Below are 20,915 nucleotides of genomic sequence, written 5' to 3' on the forward strand. Positions count from 1 at the left end.
TTTGGGGGAATTTGTGCCAATTCTATGCAATAACCATTGCGGATAATAGACAATACCCAGTTGTCTGTTGTAATGAGTAGCCAATGGCTGTGGAACCTTTGCAGTCTTCCCCCCACAGGTGAGGTGTGAGTTGGGACGAGATGGAGAAAGTCACTGTTTTGGCTGTGAGGCTTGTTTTGTTGGCTGATATTTTCCCCTGCCTCTGGGGAATTGGCCTCTAATTTCCTCTAAACCCACCTCGTTGGTATTGAGGCTGGTAGGTTGACTTTGATTATGAGGTGGATTCCTCAGGTGTTTGCGATCGGATCCTCTGTATTTGTGCTATAGCGGTGCCGGAGTCTTTTTTCATCTTTTCAATGGCCGTATCAACTTCAGGGCCAAAAAGCTGTTTTTGATTGAACAGCATATTAAAGGACAGCCTGTTGAATTCCAGGCTTAAACCCTGACGGCCGAAGCCATGCATGTCTCCGAATAGTGACAGCAGTATCGACGGTCCTAGCTGCTGTGTCTGCTGAATCTAGGGCTGATCTAATTTGATTATTAGTAATAGCCTGCCCTTCCTTGACTATTTGTTGTGCTCTTTTTTGTTGGTCTTTGGGGAGATGTTGGATGATATCTTTCATCTCGTCCCAGTGGGTTCTATCATACCTAGCCAATAGTGCTTGGGAGTTTGGTATCCTCCATTGGTTGGCTGCTTGCGGTGCTACTCTTTTGCCAGCAGCATAAAATTTCCTGCTCTCCTTGTCCGGTGGTGGTGCATCACAAGATGACTGGGATTTGGCCCTCTTCCTAGCCGCACTTACAACTACAGGCTCAGGAGGCAGTTGTGAATGCCGGATCAGAGGGAGGTGGTTTATACTTTTTCTCCACTCTGGGAGTAATTATCCTGGCTTTTACTGGTTCTTGAAATATCTGATGTTCGTGCTTTAACATGCCTGGAAGCATAGGATGGGACTAGTAGGTAGTGCGTGTGGAGGATAATGTGTTGAAGAGAAAATCATCCTCAAGGGGCTTGGTGTGCATGGCGACATTGTGGTATGATGCCGCCCTAGCCAGAACCGGAGTGTATCCAGTGCTATCTTTCAGTGGTGATGGTTTGGAAGGATAGCAGTCTGGGCTGTTATCCGGAATGGGATCTGGATCATAGAGATCCCATGGATCCACACCGTCTTGTTGTGAATCTAAGAATGTACAGGAGACTGTGCCGCTGTAGGCATAGTAGGTGGAGAGACCAGCAGGGAGGAAAATGAGGGGACTGAGGAGGTGAAAATTATGGAGGTGGAGATCTTTGTTTAGGCCTTGGCACTTTAGCCGGTGGCTGAGCAGTGTCCAATTATCCTGAAAGGCCAGCTTCCTCTTAGGCTTCAGAGGAGGTGCAATTATGATCTTGCCAGTGTCCTTGCCTTTCGGCAATGTCCTCCATTTGTGTGTGTTCCTCTGAAAATGTATGGCTTTCTTTAAGTACTTTCGAAAGTCCATGCTCCTCTGTGTAACTTGGTCTTTTCGGCTCCGAAGCTGGTTTTCTCGGGATCGAAAGGCCGGGAGTGGATGGTGGCCTCAGCTCCAAAAGCGATTTTCGAGGCTTGGACTCGAAGAGTCGGTGTTTGCCTGTTTCGGAGCCAGTGCTTGGGCTCGAGTCCGAAGGCTTCGGTGGCGTGGCCTTTTTCGGTGCCGAAGTTGTTGCTTGGTCACCGAAGGTCTTTTTGCGGGTTGAGCCATGGCGTTCCCGATGCCTTATGTTTGGCTTGGCTGGGACAGGGGCAGGCGTACTCATGTGCTGTCCTGCCGTAACCGGTCTGTTCTCCTCGGACTCCTGCTCGGAATTGGACCTTCGGACGGAGACTGCAGTGTGCATAATCTCCTCTTCCTCTACGTCGAGACGTTCGGTGCTTTTCGACACCATTTCCAACCTTCGTGCTCTTCTGTCTCGGAGAGTTTTCTACGAACAGAGCGATCTGCAGGCCTCACAACTATCCTCTCGATGGCCTGGAGAGAGACAGAGATTACAGACAAGATGTTGGTCTGTATATGGAAATTTGGTGTGGCACCGTGGACAAAAGCGAAATGGGGTCCGGTCCATGAGGCTTCCACGCGATCGGCCCGACCAGGCCCGAGTTGGGCGCGGGTGCCCCAAAGGGCGAGTCAAGATGTTAGATCTGACGGTACGGAAGTGTCGGTGAGAGATGATACGCGATCAAAACAATACCGACGAGTTTTAGAACTTTTCCGACTCGAACTACCGGAGCGAAAAGAAACACGTCCGAACCCGATGGCGGAAAGAAAACAATCTAATATGGAGTCGATGCCCATACGCTATGGAGCCGAAGAGGAGGAGTCACTCAATCCTGTGACTCAAAAACACTTCTTCCAAGAAAAACAACTTGTAACAATCCGAGCCTAACACTAGATGGCAGAATATGCATAGCATGTGAATCTGCAGCTACACATGCCATCGAACATATATATATTTATTTTTTTACATTTCAGTCTGTATTTATCCATATTTATTTTTTGGTTATTTTTATTGATATTTATTTTGTGGTTTGAGACTAAATGGAGTAGCAAAATGAGAATTTTCCACATGTATTTAATTGATAAACATGTACTCCTACTTTGATATGCCTGTAGCGATTTAGCAAATTAAGCAAAACACTACATTCACAGGTAAATATTAGCATTATATACAAATGTATGTTAACATATGCCTGCGTTTTAGGAATCTCATCCTGTTTTTAACATCCCATGGAGTCTATCTGCTTAGCAGCTGGTCTGATATTTGTTAAATACAGTGTGGGAAGTCACTCACAAGAAGAACTATTGTCTGTATTTTCCCACTTTTAAAAATATTTACAAACCGAAAACAAATCGTTTTCATCAGCATAAACGGAGAACAGGGACCGTAGTCATGATAGGGGTTAAAGCGACTGACATGGATAACACTTTTGGGGTTCCTGCAACAGCCAAAGTCCACCAAGTAAGTGACTTCCCGTTTCCTTTCTAGGATGGGACCCACTCCATTTGTCCTGGAGGGCCTTGGAGCCACAGCTTCTGCCCTGGTTGGAACTCCACCAGTGTATCCTTTGGCAATACAAGAGCTTCTGGAGCTCTTGGCTGGCCACAAGGTTTTTGGATGCTTCTTCAATTAAATCAGCCATATAAGAGCGAAGGCCAATTACACCGTCCACAATATCCTGTTTAGGTTCTCAGAGAAGTCTCTCCCATCCCTCCTTCATAAGACAAAGTGGTCCTCTCACAGGATGCCCAAACAGAAGCTCAAAGGGGGAAAACCTATTCTCTTCTGTGGCACTTCCCTGTAAGCGAAAAGCAGTAATGGAAGTAAGACATCCCATCTCCTTCTGAGTGTTTCAGGAAGTCCACCAATCATGCCTTTCAATGCCTTATTGAATCTTTCAACAAGGTCATTGGTTTGTGGGTGGTATGGCATAGTGAACTTGTAGGGTACACTACATTCAGCCCACATACGTTTCAGGTAGCTAAATATGAAGTTTGTACATCTGTCTCACACCACCTCTTTTGGAAAGCCCAATCAGGTTAAGATACCAATGAGAGACCTCTCTACTGAAGGGGCAGTAGTAGTCCTCAGGGCAACTGACTCAGGATACAAGATTGCATTACCCACTACAACCAGTATTAATTGGTTTCCTGATGCGGTTGGAGGGTCTAGGGGGCCAACAAAGTCAATCCTACCCTCTCGAAAGGGGACTCCAACCACTAGTAGTGTAATTAAGGGGGCCTTTGGGTGGCCACCTGTCTTGCCACCAGCTTGACAGGTGGCACACCTTCTGGGGCATACCTGGCTAGCAGAAGTGGTTCACCAACCTACTCCCAGTTTTAACCTGGCTAAGATGCCCAGCTAGGGGGGTGTCATAGGTAAATGTGTGGATAAATTCTCTAAACTGCTGAGGCACTACCACTCTCCTAGTGGAATCATGTTTGGGGTCTTTGTCCCTGTCCCTCCTCTTGATAGGTCTTGTGGCAGCCACCATCTTCCCTTTTCCTGTGGGAAGTGGTCATAACCCTGTCCAAGAGTTCCTAAATCTGCCAATACCAAAATGCCAATTCTGAAATGTAGTGTCCACATCAGGCAGCTCATCTTAGGGGTGGGACTGACCTAAGGGGAGGACTCACTCATCTGAATACGAAATTTCTAACTGTCCAGATGCCAAGTGGGCGGGGGTCAGCATTTTCTTTGTGAGTGGAGCCAGGTCTGCATACCAAGGGCAGTGCGCTTCTTTGAAGCTTCCTGCCTTGGAATGTAGATTTGCAGGTCATCCTGTTGGGTGGGGTGCTCCCAAAGCAGGCTTTGTGTTTGACAGCCTGAGAGCAAAGGCTTTCACCTTAAGGGGTCAGATTCGTGTCTGGTGGTGGTAGGCAGGTAGGTTTTCAGGGGGCACCTCTAAGGTGCCCTTTGAGTGCATGTATTGATTAATCCATCACTGCATCAGTGTGGGTATATCAATGAGATGTTTGATACCAAAACTCCCTGTCTTCAGAGAAGCCTTCATACAGCTGGGGAACTCTTGTCCAGCATATTTATTTAAAATGACTTCCCTGTCCATTTATTATGTCTAGGAATCGACAAAGACATAACAGGGGCATTTCTGCTATATGTAATATTATGCAGCCTGCCATAGGCCTGCTGTAGGGGTGACTTACATATATTGCATGCAGTGTTAGAGGACATGGCACACAGGCTGTGTGATTTCACTTTTGTCTGCACCAAGACACGCAGCCTGCAATGGCAGCCTGGCATGTGCTTGGTGAGGAGTCCCTTAAGGTGACACAATTGGTGCTGCAGCCTTTAGAGCTGTCTTAAGTGCCCTAGGCTCTACTCACCAGCAGTACCATTTACTAGGGACTTACAGAGGATGCTGAAGGGTTTGGAAACAATTGTACAGTTTTGGGGAAAGAGATCTGGCACTGGGGGATCGGGTAGGCAGGAAACCAGTGCACTTGCAGTCGAAATCACATCAGGTACCAAGCAAAAAGTAGGGGTAACCATGTCAAAAAGAGGCACTTTCCTACAGTTGCTCATTAAGTTCTACACCAGGAAAGACTCAGATGTTAATAGTATTTTCTTGAATGTTTGCTGGGCAGGAGGGAGTGCAGTGTGGGAGAGGGTAACAGGACAGAAGCATTGGCCCAACCAAAAGCCATTGGTATCACAGTAGCCAGTTACAGAGTGATGGAGAGATGAGAGAGAGATGAGATAGAGAGAGAGAGAGATATGAGAGGGGGAGAGAGAGAGATGAGAGAGAAAGAAAAAAAAAAAGAGAGATAGATATATGGGTACTTTTTACTGGAATTATCCCAATGAGGATGTGTTACGTTGTTCCTACTGTTTAGCAGGTAAGTCTCTATGGTTTCTGCTTTGGTGATGAAATGTGATGCAATCTGGTTGCAAAAGTACACAGATTGAGGAGTTGATATATAAATGTACATTCAGGATTGCAGGTTTCAGTTAGTGTCATGTGGAGTTCCTTCATTGCACATTTGGTATTAGCAAATATAGATGAGCAGTTGGTTTTATTTGCCTTTTGACGTATAATTTATACATCATTTGTCTTTGGAGGCCTATTTTATCAATTTTGTTTTGTACTATAAAGGGTGCAGAGTTGTGCTTTAATTTTCCTTTAACTCAATTAGCTTTCTGTTTCACTTCAGACTGTCTTGATGTTTTTCAGGTAGTGGTCATCCGGACTTATACCTTTTTTATTGAATGTATTTGCTCTAAGCGTAGACTTGTTGTAAAGTTCAGTTTTTATATCACTCAAGCTGATAAAGATAGGAGGTTTATTCTGGGTCTTAATATCATAAGACAAGGAGATGAAGTTATAACTCCAAGTGACAGGCACAATCCTGGTAATAAATAAAAGGTCAGGTTTGCTAAAGACCACATCCAGAGTATGTTGTGCTATGCAGGTTTATTCAGTGAGATCTGCTGGAGGTTGTGCAAGAAGAAGACAGATATGATTATCTGGTGGAGACATTTTTGGCTTCCCTGTTCAAATATGCAAGGGCATGCATAAATTAACTCTTATGAATACATTTGATATGGTGCCTAACAGGGTGTGAACGAAAGTTATATTACTTGGTGGTAGCCTATACAGGCGTAGTAATCTGTAAGAGAAAGCAGGGCTAGACTTGCAATTTTGGTGGCTAATATGAATTTGAGTAAAAATGGAAGTCCTCCTCCACGGGCAGGTCTGAATAAAGTTTTGGAATATTGGTAGGATTTCTCTGTGAAATAAAATGGAAACACATTATGGGGTAGTCAGTAGTATGAAAGTGGTATGCAGTCAAGATAGAGTTGGCCAGGCTGAAAGCTGGAAATGCTTACGCTAGTATGTCCTTGAGCCTGTAATTGTGGTAGAGATTGAAGGCAAATATTGTAATGGAATAGATTATGCTTCTGGAGTGAGAGACTGGTTATTTGAGAAAAAAGGTGGAAAGCAATGTTAAGTGTTAGTTGTAACGGTAACAGGGTGATGCCTCTGAGAATCTGGCAGAAGTACAGGATGTGTAATATGAAAGTTGTGTTTATGAGAGGGCAATTGAGGATAGCTATTATGTCATGCTGTGAGAGACTGACAAGAAGGTTAGGGTAGAGACTGGAGGAATGGGGAACAATGAGGAAGAGACTTGAACAGAGGATGAAGAGATAAGATATGGATTGTGATGTTGTGCTGCTGACACAATAAGAGTGATTTGCGTAGGGATGCGAGTGTAAAGTTAGGAGACAATGCTGGGGGAATTGAAGGTGGGAGTTTGAGTGCAGGTGGGGGATGACAGGATGCAGAGTCAGAAGAGATCGGACTAACCCAGCTTATTTCTTATCCATGCTGTATTAAGAAGTTCGAGTGACCTTGAGGATAGTCAGAAATGGAGCGAATAAGGATGTTCGTCTGGGTAGACACAAGTAGGAAGGAGAGATGTAGGGATCAACTCTTACAGTAAAGGGGAGCAAGAGTGTGTGAGGGGCTCAGGGAAGTAGTCTGAGTGGTTGGGACCACTACCCAGAGCCCATATGTTTCGTCCCCAACATGGAAATTTTTCAAAGCAAGTCTTTATTCATTAATTAAGTAAATTGCAACCGAAGGTACATCTGGGCTAGAGATCAGACATAAAAATAAGATTGATACATACTGCACTGATAGCAAGCAGGTGTTTGGTAAATCTTTAGACATTTGGTGAGGATCCACTAAAATCGGGTGCATATGGCTGGGTATATGTAATTGTTCCCTTGGTTATATTGTTTTGAGATGGGCTTATGATACAAACATCTGTGTCAAAGAATATTTTCTCATTCAAATTGTTTTTGAAGATCGGGTCCCTGATCAGAAACTTACGGCATACTTCCACCCTATGTTGAGACCAGAGATCAAGACATAATTTGGGTACAAAGATACTATCCCCACATACTGAAAAATTATGGCCAGAAAAAAAGGAGGGATTATATGTGCTTAGAGGTATTTGATAGCTAAAACCCAGGAGTGACTAGCTCTGCTGACTAAGAGAGTTTGGCTGATTCAGGTTGATACTGGGGAGCCAAAACAACAGCCAAACAATTGGGAAACTGGTAGTTTAGGGTGGTGTTTGAGCAGCAGAGATTTTGGCCTTAGGTCCTTAACACCCTAAAAGATTAAAACAGGGACGACACCGGCATATACACCATTCAGCACTGTCTTTTGCATAAATGCCATGAAAGGAGGGGTTAAATGGAATGCAGGGTTACATTGGGAGGGCGCCAGTGCTCCTGAGATCAGGTAATGTAGTCCTGGATAAGCCTCTCCTTTTAGCCTACAGCCAACTAAAAGGCTAATCGGGACAAACAACAGGAAGGGAAGAAAAAAAGAGACTGCACATGGCAATAAAAAAACTTCTCTTGCTCCATTTGTTTTAAATGGGCAAACAATATAGACACTCTAAAAATGTGTCCTTTTGTATAACTTAACAAGACCGCTCATCAGCCTGTACACTTCCTTAATAGCTTTAATACACATGAAACTGAATACTACATATAGAATTACAAGTATACAAGCAATATACAGTTTGCAACATAAGATACCACATTTTATAGATGTGCCCGGTAGAATAACAATTACAAATACCTGACGAAGAAGGTATCGCAAATTACCAGTGACAAGCTACAGAAAACCTAGACTTTGTCAGATAAGTCACAATCAATAATGAAAGACTACTGCTTTAACACAATAGTCACCATGATGAAACCATGTTTACAGGCTTTGTCAATGACATTCTACAATATGTAGAATCCTTAATAAAAGCGGTCTCACCTCAGACTAAGACATCGATAACCAAAGATATAAATACATTTGCCCATTAACAATATACCCCCTGCCGAGGAGCCAAAGTCTGTATACAGATATTATTTTGCTCTCATTTACATCTGTTTCTTAGTAATTGTCATGGCCCCACAACACAGGAGGCCTAACTCACAAGAGGTACAGGACATATCACTGCTCCAAGTACCTAATTTGGCACACTACAAGCTTCTGAGGAAGCACCCGTCCTTTTCTTCTTCAACAGAAAGAACAGCTGTCCTGGCTGCTGAACAGTCATGGTGCTTTCTCATGGTTTCAGTGTCATCCTTGGTATGCAACTCCCTTATCTAGGAGGGAGAGCCAGATGTCACCGTCCTATCACCTCTGCCTCTGGGTGCTTCCTTTTAGGAGTGGGATAAGCATATTAGTCCTTTTGGTACGTCTGGTGCCTGTGAGAGGTTGGGGACTATGAGGTGGTGACGTCCATATACCGGTCCTCAGCAGCAGTGATGCTGAACCGACCACAATGGTTATTAAAAATCCAAGCACCTAAATCCTCAAATGGCTATCTTTCATAACTTCTAGCAGCAATTGTAACTTATCGCTCAATAACTTCAACAGGGTGCATATTCACAGAATGCCATTTCCTAATGTAAGCACGTTTCCCAGAACACAAGGTCTCACCAGTCGTTGAAACAAAACTGCCCATAAAGTGTCAATTCAAAAAGCTGTAACTTGGTCTCCGACTTCAGGGTTCAGTTCAACAGAGCACCCCCATTCACAGATGCAATTCCATGAGGTTAAAGGTCCATATCCTTAAGGCACAGCTGGGTTCTTGTTTTCAGACTGAGTACTCTTCCATTGCATGCTACCATCACCCATTTTCAAAGCTGTGTAGCCTCTTTCCTCGAGGCAGAAGCAGCTTCTACAGCTTGGACAGAACCAAAGCCCATTGCCCTTAATCTCAAGGTATGTGACCTCGAAGGTCTTCAGGGCAGACCCTTCTCGGGGTATTAGGCTAGGACCATTCTAGTTTGGAAGACAACAATGTAGATTCCAGAGATCCATCTCTAGGACTGGTTTCAGGCCGTTTGACATTTGGTATACTAGCCCCAAACTGTAGATGCTAAATTGTCACTCAAATACAGCAGGAGGGGGTAAAGTTGGATGCTGGCAAAAAAAAGGTTAGAAAAGAAAAGTGCATTCTCCTGGGGTGCCTGTTATTCTTCTGGGGTTGTGCCTTCAGCACTACAGTGTGAATCGTAATAACAAAAGGAATACAATGAGTTGTACCTAATAAAGCTTTTACTTGGCTCCCATTGAGCTTTTACTGAGGTCTCAGGATTGCAATTCACCGCTGCTGGGAGACACCTTAGATCCTCTACTGAGGGGTCTCTGGGTTGCACCTGCCTTACACTTCGGGGAGGACCCACAAATATCCTTTAAGGAGAAAGCCCCTACCTCCTCCACCTCATCCTGGCCACAATAGACCTGCTATTTCTTCCTTGCCTACAAAGTAGCCTGGATTTTGTTTTCATTGTCAAAGGTGGAATGGCAAAGAAGCCCTCAGTATTGTTCTTTGGTTTCTACGACACAGAAAGAAAGGAAAGACTAAGATTGAAGGCTAACTTGTCACCTGACCTGACAAAAATGGGCTGTATTGAAAGCAAGTGAGTCTTCAGCTGAACAACCATTGTTTCCAGGCAGGCCCCAATGGCACAAAAGAGGGCATGAGGGAAGAGGGGAGGGCTGCAAAGGAGAAACTGCAGGGGTAAGAGGTGAAGAGAACAAGAAGCACACAGGGTAAAAAGGGGGTGGGGGCTAGAGGGAGGTAAGAACACAAGTGTATAACAAAGAAAAGAGGACAGAAGGCAGTCAAGAACACAAGTGTATAACAAAGAAAAGAGGACAGAAGGCAGTCAAGTAGGAGTGGGCACAAAAGGAGAAGTAGAAGAGACAGGAACTAGCATCAAGCCCACAGAGGCCTATAACTGTAAAATAGTCCCTTGTACAGTTTAATGCAAACACTCCACTGGAGGCAGAAAGATGCACCTTAACAGGCAACAGCATCAGAGAGAAAGAAAGAGTCCTCTGTACTTAGCCACAATATGACTGACAAATTCTTAAGAATATAGCTGAAAGGATCTGGTCAAAAATATTAAAGAAAAAAAAAACACTGCATGAAAAGGGTGAACCAAAAGCTCACTTAATTGTATTAGAAACAATAGGTCTGTTTGACAGCTGTGTTGTTGGGACCTAGACCTAAAAACGAGCAGAAAGCATAAGTTAAACATGCAGACATGATGGCTGGGGCAAAACCAGGGACAGCGCAGCAAATGTTACATACAAACACAGTAGTGTTACAATTTTTTACCACAGTCCCTGTAAAATGCATGCGAGGCAACAGTTTATCATATATACACTCACTTTCAGCCTCTGAAATTGCTGCTGGCCTTGTACAGGAGCTGCTGGTGGGGTGGTGTGCGTGTGGCTCTGCACCACAGGTGTCCCATGAGCCTGAACTGGCGTAGTGTGATGGTGGCCACTGTGAACAGTGGCAACGGCGGGACCATGGTTGCTGGAGTTCTGCTGGACAGCCGACACCTTTAGAAAGAAAAGAAACATAAGGAAGCAGTTTTTCAAACTGAAGGGGATGCCATATTTAAAGGGTGGTGGGGGACATGAGCACAAGTGAATTTGGTCTTGACTCACAACTTTAAGGGTCTCACATTCCGATTCATGCATTAAAACAACTTAAGACACAAAAGCCAAAAACACCTACGTGTTCACAGACTACTAGGAAGAAATTATTTGTCAGAAATGAAATATTTCCTTAATTCAGACGACACAGTCAATTTGTGGCCACTTTTGTTCAACAAAACGAGTAAGTAAATTACTATTCTCTGCTTCGAATCTAAAGCAGATATAATAGTGGTGGCTACAGCATAAAGACAACAGATTTCAGCAATACCTTCTACATTATAAAGAAGCAGCACAAGTGCACATAAACGTAGTCTATAGTAATAAACAAAATACACGACTTCAAATCGGTCTACGTTTATATCTTAACAAGTATGCTCGCAGTAAGCCTTTGAATGCATTACAACACAATAGGAACTTGTTTATTATCAGACATGCAACCTTCCACTGCACTGCCTATAGGAGATCAATGTTAAAGTCTGCCCTGAGGAATCCGAAAGGGTTTCCGAGTTGCAGTGAAAGTTTTGAACAATTTTACCATTCTGTTATCACGGCACTCAAAATAGTCCCACATTTGCTGGAAGAGGGTATAAATTACCACAATGTAGTTCTGCAAAGCAACATTGATAAATACTATGACTAGAACTGATAAATTGAGAGATTACCTCGAACTGTGGAAAGCACTGGCCCTTGCACTTGCACTAATTTCGACCCCAGACCAGCGCCTCCCTCCGAAACTATATCTACCATGCTGCACTGTACCCTATGTTAATGCAGATCACGTCCTGGTGGCTGGAGCCGCACATGCTGCTGTGACCATTTGGTCTCAGCGTCTGCTTTTGCTATGTTGATCATTGTAGACTGTATGCTGTGCAGGACTGTGTGCCTAGCACTGGTAATGTATGTACCTATTGTATTACAAAACTAAATAAAGAGATTTTATTTAAAAAAAAAAAACATAATAAATACTAACAAAGGCAAAGTAAATGACACTTAAGACATTTGGGGCTAAAAAAGTATAATAGACTTTGGAGATTCGTTTTTGAGCAAGAGGTTAGGAAAAGTTACTTATAATTCTAATTTTCACTTAATTCGTACCTAGTACAATATATGTGTGTGCTTCGTGTCCACAAACATTAAAAAAATTAAGTTCGACCCTTTCAAAAATATTTTTTAAAAGAAAAAATGACCACGAGGGGGCAACATGTGTAGATTTTAAAAGAATAATAGTTAACATGATCAGCCACTAATATATCATATTGAAAAATAACAAAAAAATGCCGTTTTTGAAAAAAAAAAAACACAAATAAATCAAATAAACGATGCAGGAAGCTGTATTCCTATGCACTTAACATAAACCAAAAAATGTGACTTCAAAGTTTCACGAAACTGGCAGCAGTGTCCCTTTGTCCAGAGCAATATTAGGCAGGCGGTTCATCTCTGAAAGTGAGCTACAGAATAGAGCTATAAATAACCAAACAAGCAATGACAATGCCAGCAGATACGGTTTGATAATTGATAATGTCCCTTTAGTTATTTGTGAGCCGAGCCACTTAGTAAGTATTCACAGAAGCACTCCATCACACGCCCTTGCATTCATAAATCCATCTGTTCACACACCAACTTATTTTCATATACACGCACCTTTCCTGCCATAATAAAACAAGCAACAAATAGAAGTATGACGAACCAACTCCACCACAAAAACATAGTAGACATACGATTGAAATAAAATACAATTATACATAGCTGAGGCATTCACCTTGCAAATGGAGTTGAACACAGCATCAACTTTTAAGATTTCCAGTATTACACCCAAGTTTAGAAACAACCCGCTATTAACCTTTGGCAGTAAAAAGACAGACTATGCACACCACTCAAAAATGGCTGCTCAGTAAACATCACATTGTACCACCTTTGAATGATACTGTGATTAGTGCATCGTCGTTGTACTAATTCAATACAGCTAAATACTGTGCATCTAAACAGGTTTATCTTGGAATGCAAAACAATGATAGGTACACAATGTAGGAAGTTGGCTCTGTATGTGCTATTTCAAAGTAAGGAATAGCATGCACAGAGTCCAAGGGTTCCCCTTAGAGGTAAAATAGTGGTAAAAATAGATAATACTAATGCTCTATTTTGTGGTAGTGTGGTCGAGCAGTAGGCTTATCCAAGGAGTAGTGTTAAGCATTTGTTGTACATACACATGGACAATAAATGAGGTACACACACTCAGAGACAAATCCAGCCAATAGGTTTTGTTATAGAAAAATATATTTTCTTAGTTTATTTTAAGAACCACAGGTTCAAATTTAACATGTAATATCTTGTTTGAAAGGTATTGCAGGTAAGTACATTAGGAACTTTGAATCATTTCAATTGCATGTATACTTTTCAAGTTATTCACAAATAGCTATTTCAAAAGTGGACACAGTGCAATTTTCACAGTTCCTGGGGGAGGTAAGTATTTGTTAGTTTTACCAGGTAAGTAAGACACTTACAGGGTTCAGTTCTTGGTCCAAGGTAGCCCACCGTTGGGGGTTCAGAGCAACCCCAAAGTCACCACACCAGCAGCTCAGGGCCGGTCAGATGCAGAGTCCAAAGTGGTGCCCAAAACGCATAGGCTAGAATGGAGAGAAGGGGGTGCCCCGGTTCCGGTCTGCTTGCAGGTAAGTACCCGCGTCTTCGGAGGGCAGACCAGAGGGGTTTTGTAGGGCACCGGGGGGGACACAAGCCCACACAGAAATTTCACCCTCAGCAGCGCGGGGGCGGCCGGGTGCAGTGTGGAAACAAGCGTCGGGTTTTCAATGTTAGTCTATGAGAGATCAAGGGATCTCTTCAGCGCTGCAGGCAGGCAAGGGGGGGGCTTCCTCGGGGAAACCTCCACTTGGGCAAGGGAGAGGGACTCCTGGGGGTCACTTCTGCAGTGAAAGTCCGGTCCTTCAGGTCCTGGGGGCTGCGGGAGCAGGGTCTTTTCCAGGCGTCGGGACTTAGGTTTCAGAGAGTCGCGGTCAGGGGAAGCCTCGGGATTCCCTCTGCAGGCGGCGCTGTGGGGGCTCAGGGGGGACAGGTTTTGGTACTCACAGTCGTAGAGTAGTCCGGGGGTCCTCCCTGAGGTGTTGGTTCTCCACCAGCCGAGTCGGGGTCGCCGGGTGCAGTGTTGCAAGTCTCACGCTTCTTGCGGGGAGTTGCAGGGTTCTTTAAAGCTGCTTCTTGAAACAAAGTTGCAATCTTTTTGGAGCAGGTCCGCTGTCCTCGGGAGTTTCTTGTCGTCGTCGAAGCAGGGCAGTCCTCAGAGGATTCAGAGGTCGCTGGTCCCTTTGGAAGGCGTCGCTGGAGCAGAGTTCTTTGGAAGGCAGGAGACAGGCCGGTGAGTTTCTGGAGCCAAGGCAGTTGTTGTCTTCTGGTCTTCCTCTGCAGGGGTTTTCAGCTGGGCAGTCCTTCTTGTTGTTGCAGGAATCTAATTTTCTAGGGTTCAGGGTAGCCCTTAAATACTAAATTTAAGGGCGTGTTTAGGTCTGGGGGGTTAGTAGCCAATGGCTACTAGCCCTGAGGGTGGGTACACCCTCTTTGTGCCTCCTCCCAAGGGGAGGGGGTCACAATCCTAACCCTATTGGGGGAATCTTCCATCTGCAAGATGGAGGATTTCTAAAAGTTAGAGTCACCTCAGCTCAGGACACCTTAGGGGCTGTCCTGACTGGCCAGTGACTCGTCCTTGTTGCTTTCTTTGTTCCCTCCAGCCTTGCCGCCAAAAGTGGGGGCCGTGGCCGGAGGGGGCGGGCAACTCCACTAAGCTGGAGTGCCCTGCTGGGCTGTGACAAAGGGGTGAGCCTTTGAGGCTCACCGCCAGGTGTTACAGCTCCTGCCTGGGGGAGGTGTTAGCATCTCCACCCAGTGCAGGCTTTGTTACTGGCCTCAGAGTGACAAAGGCACTCTCCCCATGGGGCCAGCAACATGTCTCTAGTGTGGCAGGCTGCTGGAACTAGTCAGCCTACACAGACAGTCGGTTAAGTTTCAGGGGGCACCTCTAAGGTGCCCTCTGGGGTGTATTTTGCAATAAAATGTACACTGGCATCAGTGTGCATTTATTGTGCTGAGAAGTTTGATACCAAACTCCCCAGTTTTCAGTGTAGCCATTATGGTGCTGTGGAGTTCGTGTTTGACAGACTCCCAGACCATATACTCTTATGGCTACCCTGCACTTACAATGTCTAAGGTTTTGTTTAGACACTGTAGGGGTACCATGCTCATGCACTGGTACCCTCACCTATGGTATAGTGCACCCTGCCTTAGGGCTGTAAGGCCTGCTAGAGGGGTGACTGACCTATACTTGCATAGGCAGTGAGAGGTTGGCATGGCACCCTGAGGGGAGTGCCATGTCGACTTACTTGTTTTGTTCTCACTAGCACACACAAGCTGGCAAGCAGTGTGTCTGTGCTGAGTGAGAGGTCTCCAGGGTGGCATAAGACATGCTGCAGCCCTTAGAGACCTTCCTTGGCATCAGGGCCCTTGGTACTAGAAGTACCAGTTACAAGGGACTTATCTGGATGCCAGGGTCTGCCAATTGTGGATACAAAAGTACAGGTTAGGGAAAGAACACTGGTGCTGGGGCCTGGTTAGCAGGCCTCAGCACACTTTCAATTGTAAACATATCATCAGCAAAGGCAAAAAGTCAGGGGGCAACCATGCCAAGGAGGCATTTCCTTACACACAATGAATACCACCATTCCAAAATTGGTATCAGATGTTGTAGTTACTGCACATAATGCAGAGCACTGCAGATAAAATGAGCAGCAAGCAGTCTGGCTGCAATGTAGGCCTTGAGCCAACCGTGTTATTGGTACCACTTGCAGGGGATGGGTTCTAATATGATTTACTGGCACGGTATTGATGCCTAGAGATGGAAAATATGTGATAACAAGACAGAACTCTTTGCCTCTAGTGAGCTACCACTCCACTCCCAAGATATTTTAAAATACTCATTTTTCATGATTTTTATTGTGAATTTTAGTAATAAAAATTTAAATTACAGTTAATGTGATTATATTATCTGATAATTATAATAGGAATTCTGATTATATTAAGTAAACCAAGCAAAATGTATAATTTTTTTATTTAATTTATTTTTTAAGAACTGGTGGTGAGTGACTGTGCAGTATCATGAAGAAGATTGAAACAAACACATCCTGTCCCTCTGATCTCCAGGATATAATTCATTTATGGTCAAATGTCCAACATGGAGTTATGCTGACAGGTCCGCAGGACTACTCATCATTGAAAACTTGGTTAGCGGCAGCTCAAATAAGGAATCACTTTCCACTGTTCGACACTGCAAGAAATTTGGAAAGTTACAGTTCCCCAAGTATTTTACTAGAGGAAGTGAAGGAGCCCATTTAATTAGAAGGGAGATTTACAGACTATTAAGCAAAAAGCTGAAGCAAGCGTGCATGATGATGCTGGAACAAGTGAGAGCCTGAGTGAAGAGCCTGAGTAAATGCTTAAAAAAAAAAAAAAAGAACATCATTTAAGCCAAACGTGTATGCCGAAGAATGTTATTTTGTGTAATGAAAATGGTACAAGGGAACATCAACTCGTGAGAAATTAATCAAGGCCACGGAACTTTGACAAAAGGCTTTGACCATGTGAAACCATTAATTGCGATTCATAGATCTTAGCAGTTTGTAGTAGGGACATAGTGGCTTCAGAAGCCTATCATGCATCCTGTCATAGAACTTATACAAGGGTTAAACCAAAGAAGGAAGACCATGCATCTAGCATTCAAACCGATTATTACTACAAAAATGAGAGATTAAGCATATGATAAAAAATGTCAATACATTAGAACTGTGATTATTCCTAAAAAAAGAGGTAATACACGTGAAGACTCTCACTGAAAGATTTGAAACCCTCATGACATGCAGAGGAATACACTAATAGACGAATCAACCAAGAAGTACTTGAAGAAAATTGGACTCCCGAGTTCAGTGACAGCCTCCACATATTCCCAGACAACCAAGGAAAATTACTGGCCCAGCATGATAAGTGTCATGCTACAGGACGCTGTAAGAGAAAACCAGGAGTTTAAAAAAAGAATTATTCGCTATAAAGGTTAAGAAAATGGACATGAACAAGATCACTGATTCAACTTCATCGCACATAGGAACAATGAGTAAATAAACTTGACATCAACACCATGCCCATATCATCCATCAAACTTTGAGGAAGATTCATTTACAGTGCCTGATTACCTCAAATGGTTCCTATTAGAACTTCTGACTGGAGACCCAGAAAACACAACGCCGTCCAAAAGGGTTGCCTTATTTATGCAATCATTCAGTCATGACATTATATATGCAGTCACAAACGGCCAGCAGAAACCCCCCAAGCAATTGTTGCTCCCATACACCGTAGAAATGCTGACTGGCAATGTTGAAATCATTCGCACTCTAAAATCGTGGTCCTGGATTTTTATATTCACAACTGGAAGAAAATTATACCACCTTGTGTCTTCAGAAACTTGCTGCTACCTTAAATCAGAAAATTGTTCTTCCAACCAACATTCAGCCTCATGTCTTTACTAACTTAGCATGGAATAACAGACCTCGAAAAATCATAAAAATGTTACTAGACCTGCAGGTTGAGTAGCTTGAATAATCTACTCGACTTAACTGTAATGTACTTGAACCAGAAACGGGTCTCAAATTGTGCGATCCTAGGCAAATATTGGATTTTACAATCAGTTCTCACATAGGAGTGCACCTTCAAATATGTGAGTTCAGCATTGCTGCTGTATAAAAAAAAATCATCTTTTCTTTGATTAAATACACTAAGCGTTTGCTCCATGTATAATATTTTTTTCTTCACACAGAAGTAGAAAAAATGATCCTTCACAGCTACTGAAATATATTTAGAAATGTTTGTAGAGTTGACTTAGTTATATAAATGTTGCGTGTTAGGAAAAACCCAATACCAAAAACCTTACATTTCACATAGGTCAGCCAGTTGACGTTACAAAATCCTGGAACTCTGCAGTCACAAGGAAAAGTATTTGCATTGCACAGACGTTTGATCTCTGATTCTGAACACAGAGTAAATGTGACAAGAATAAGATGTAAAGGCATCTTAATTGCTATTTCAGTTTCAAACCGAACAGAACACCTGCTCTTTGTCCACTGGCCAGCAGGGTCGAGTGGAATCTAAAAACAGCTCGAACTTATAAAATAAAACTTGCCATAGCGAGTGGTTGAGTAGATTTTTTAAGCCCTGGATAACCAATAGGCAGGATGAGACTCTTACTGGTAAGAGGACAACTTGAGTCAATGGTATAGCTGTGCAGTCCACGTTATTTGTACCACAACCTTTTAAAGCTCCTCCCCCAAGCATGGAGAAACAAAAGCAAAGAACACTGACCACCACAAATGCTGAGGAATTGTTCGTGTATGTTTCTGGGGAACAAGTTGGGCCTCAGCCATTGATGACAAGTACCAAAGTCATGCCGGAATGTGTTGCTCCAATTAAATCTTACAAAAAATAAGAACATAATCTGGGTTGTTACAAGACAAGATGCGAGCCTTGCACAGATAATACCAAGTTGAACAGGATTCAACATCCATACGAGAGACCTAGTTAGTGTATCACAGGATTTCTTTGGCTACTTGCCCACCATTAATGTCCCTGCAACAAAGTTGAGAACCGTTTCTGAAATTTCAAAACAAAGCTGTAAAGGGAATCACTGCATTTGGCGAGAATTGTAGTTGTCATGGATCCCGTTCTCTATGCAAAAGCAACTGAGATTGTGTGGAAGAAGCATAAAGCCACGTGACAGAATCATTCTTCGAATAGGCACTTTTCACACCATTTGCAGTGTCATGTCCATTCTTTGAAAACGCTTCCAAGACAGTGGGCTTGGCGACCTTTGCACTGAAGCCGGCATGATAGCAGTAGGATCAATATCACCAGTACTAGAAAGTCGTATGTACAATTGTGCAGTTTGAGTACACAGGTGCGTATATGACGCTATGTTGAGAATGGCTTGGTTGGAATTTATCCCCTGGGTGGAGAAGAATTACGAAGAGAACATTCAGATAGTCTACTCCTTCATTGAGGATGGTAATGATTTTGCAAAATACCTTTGCCAACAGAGATTAGACTACTTCTTGCAGAACGCTGCTTTTGCCGAAGTAAAACATCTTTGGGATGTATTCCTGAAACATGTTCGTCATGACAATGGAGATCTTACTGCATTCTGGATGTCATATGTTGATTTTGTTGAAAATGTCTTGCTGGCTCTGCCGCGTGCTGCTAAAGAAGGAAATTGACATTTACATCTTACCGCTATACGCTCAATGATTCCATGGTGTTTTGCGTATGAGAGGATCAACTAGGCTAGATGTCTTCCTGTATACTATGCCGAAATTACATTACTTGCAGTGAAACATCCAGAGATACCCCACAACTTTATCAATGGAAGCTTTTCAGTTCAATTGTCAGATATTAATCTGTTTGGACCAATTCTGGTCGATCAAGCGATAGAAGTACCAGTCAACAAGAAGAGAAAGACTCCGGGTGGTATGGTAAAGGTTCAACCTCAAGGCGGTGCTGTGAAAAGATATTAAATAATGGCTCAACACCGAGAAGGGAAATGGTTTGTAACAGATCAGTTCTTACTCACGCAGACTTACATAAATCATGAAATGAAAGCCAAAGATAGCGTTATAAGAGTTGTTTGTCTGGTTCAAAGCTGGATTAACCCATTTGTTGGGCCACAAGGTCTCTCCACGGCAAAAAAGACCTCTCAAGACGTAGTATCAGACATAATGAAGGCGCAAGAACTAGATGAACAGTGTTATACAGATTTCAAACTTGAGCATAATTCACCTATTAAGAAGTTTCATAACCCAACGAAAATAAACAAACTAAAAAAACTTCACTAACATGCCCAAACAGAAGGCAGCAAACAGCAATGGAACGACAATCATCATTAAAACAGACAAAGCACTATTTGGTTGAATCACTGAGACAGCACAGAATCAGAACCTTTACCAAAGACTTTAGTAACTCCAGAAGATCTGTTGTGAAAGACCAACAAAGCTGTTTTAGCGACATACTAGCAGAAAACCGTTACCCCCGCTGAGGAAATACCTGGAAATTCAGCCACGCTGATTGATGGTATGGTTCTTGTTCAGAGAACAAAAGGAGAGGAATCAAACTTTGGTGAGGTGACTATGTCTGTCTTGTCCATGGCTTTGCGGGAAGGAAATAGTAGTGAAAGAATCGATGTTGTCTTTGAGACATCTATTAGGAACAGCGAAAGGACAATCGGAGGGGAAGAACATAGGCACCAGTTACAGAGCATCTCACCTTCCCAGATTGTCAGACTGTGGAGGAATAAAATAACTCTAATCGTATTTTTTGTTAATGAAGTGAGGAAACCAGTGTATTTTGTAAACCTTGAGAATAAAACACTGTTTGCGAACTGTGAAGATAAGTGCTACAAAATCACACCTGAAGGGAGCCACAAAGAGCCCGATCTCAACAGTACACAAAAAAAAGCAGATGGTTGTTTGTTGCTGCACATGCTGCTAATGAGGGTTATGAGGCAGTAATGGTAAGCTCAGATGACACTGGTGTTTATTATGTGTTTGGGAATCCATGACAAAATCATGGCTAAATTGCGTCTGAACTGTGATGCTAAATTACGCATGCGAGTCCTTGACGTTGAGAAAATAGCTTCAACTCTTTGTAAAAATGTTTGTTAAGCTATGAGAGGCCTCCATACATTTACCAGATGTGACAGTAAGCACATTTGTGAGAAGAGGAAAAGTAAGTGCATTCAAAATCTTGTCTGCTAAAGGCACATACACAGTAAACATTTTTGCATCTTGAAGACTAATCGGATCTCTCTGA

The 20,915-nt window shown here is 43.2% G+C and overlaps 1 protein-coding gene across 7 annotated transcripts in view; it reads right to left on the reverse strand.

The window, feature by feature from the left end:
- SIN3A (SIN3 transcription regulator family member A) overlaps positions 1-20,915 on the reverse strand; it is a 558,946-nt gene that overhangs the window by 435,362 nt on the left and 102,669 nt on the right. For all 7 annotated transcript variants that reach the window (XM_069222171.1, XM_069222166.1, XM_069222167.1 and 4 more), the window contains one exon: positions 10,734-10,910. In XM_069222171.1, coding sequence (XP_069078272.1) covers positions 10,734-10,910 — 177 coding nt within the window. The remainder of the gene's footprint in view (positions 1-10,733; positions 10,911-20,915) is intronic.

The sequence above is a fragment of the Pleurodeles waltl genome, chromosome 3_1 (genome assembly GCF_031143425.1).
Source record: "Pleurodeles waltl isolate 20211129_DDA chromosome 3_1, aPleWal1.hap1.20221129, whole genome shotgun sequence".
NCBI lineage: Eukaryota > Metazoa > Chordata > Amphibia > Caudata > Salamandridae > Pleurodeles > Pleurodeles waltl.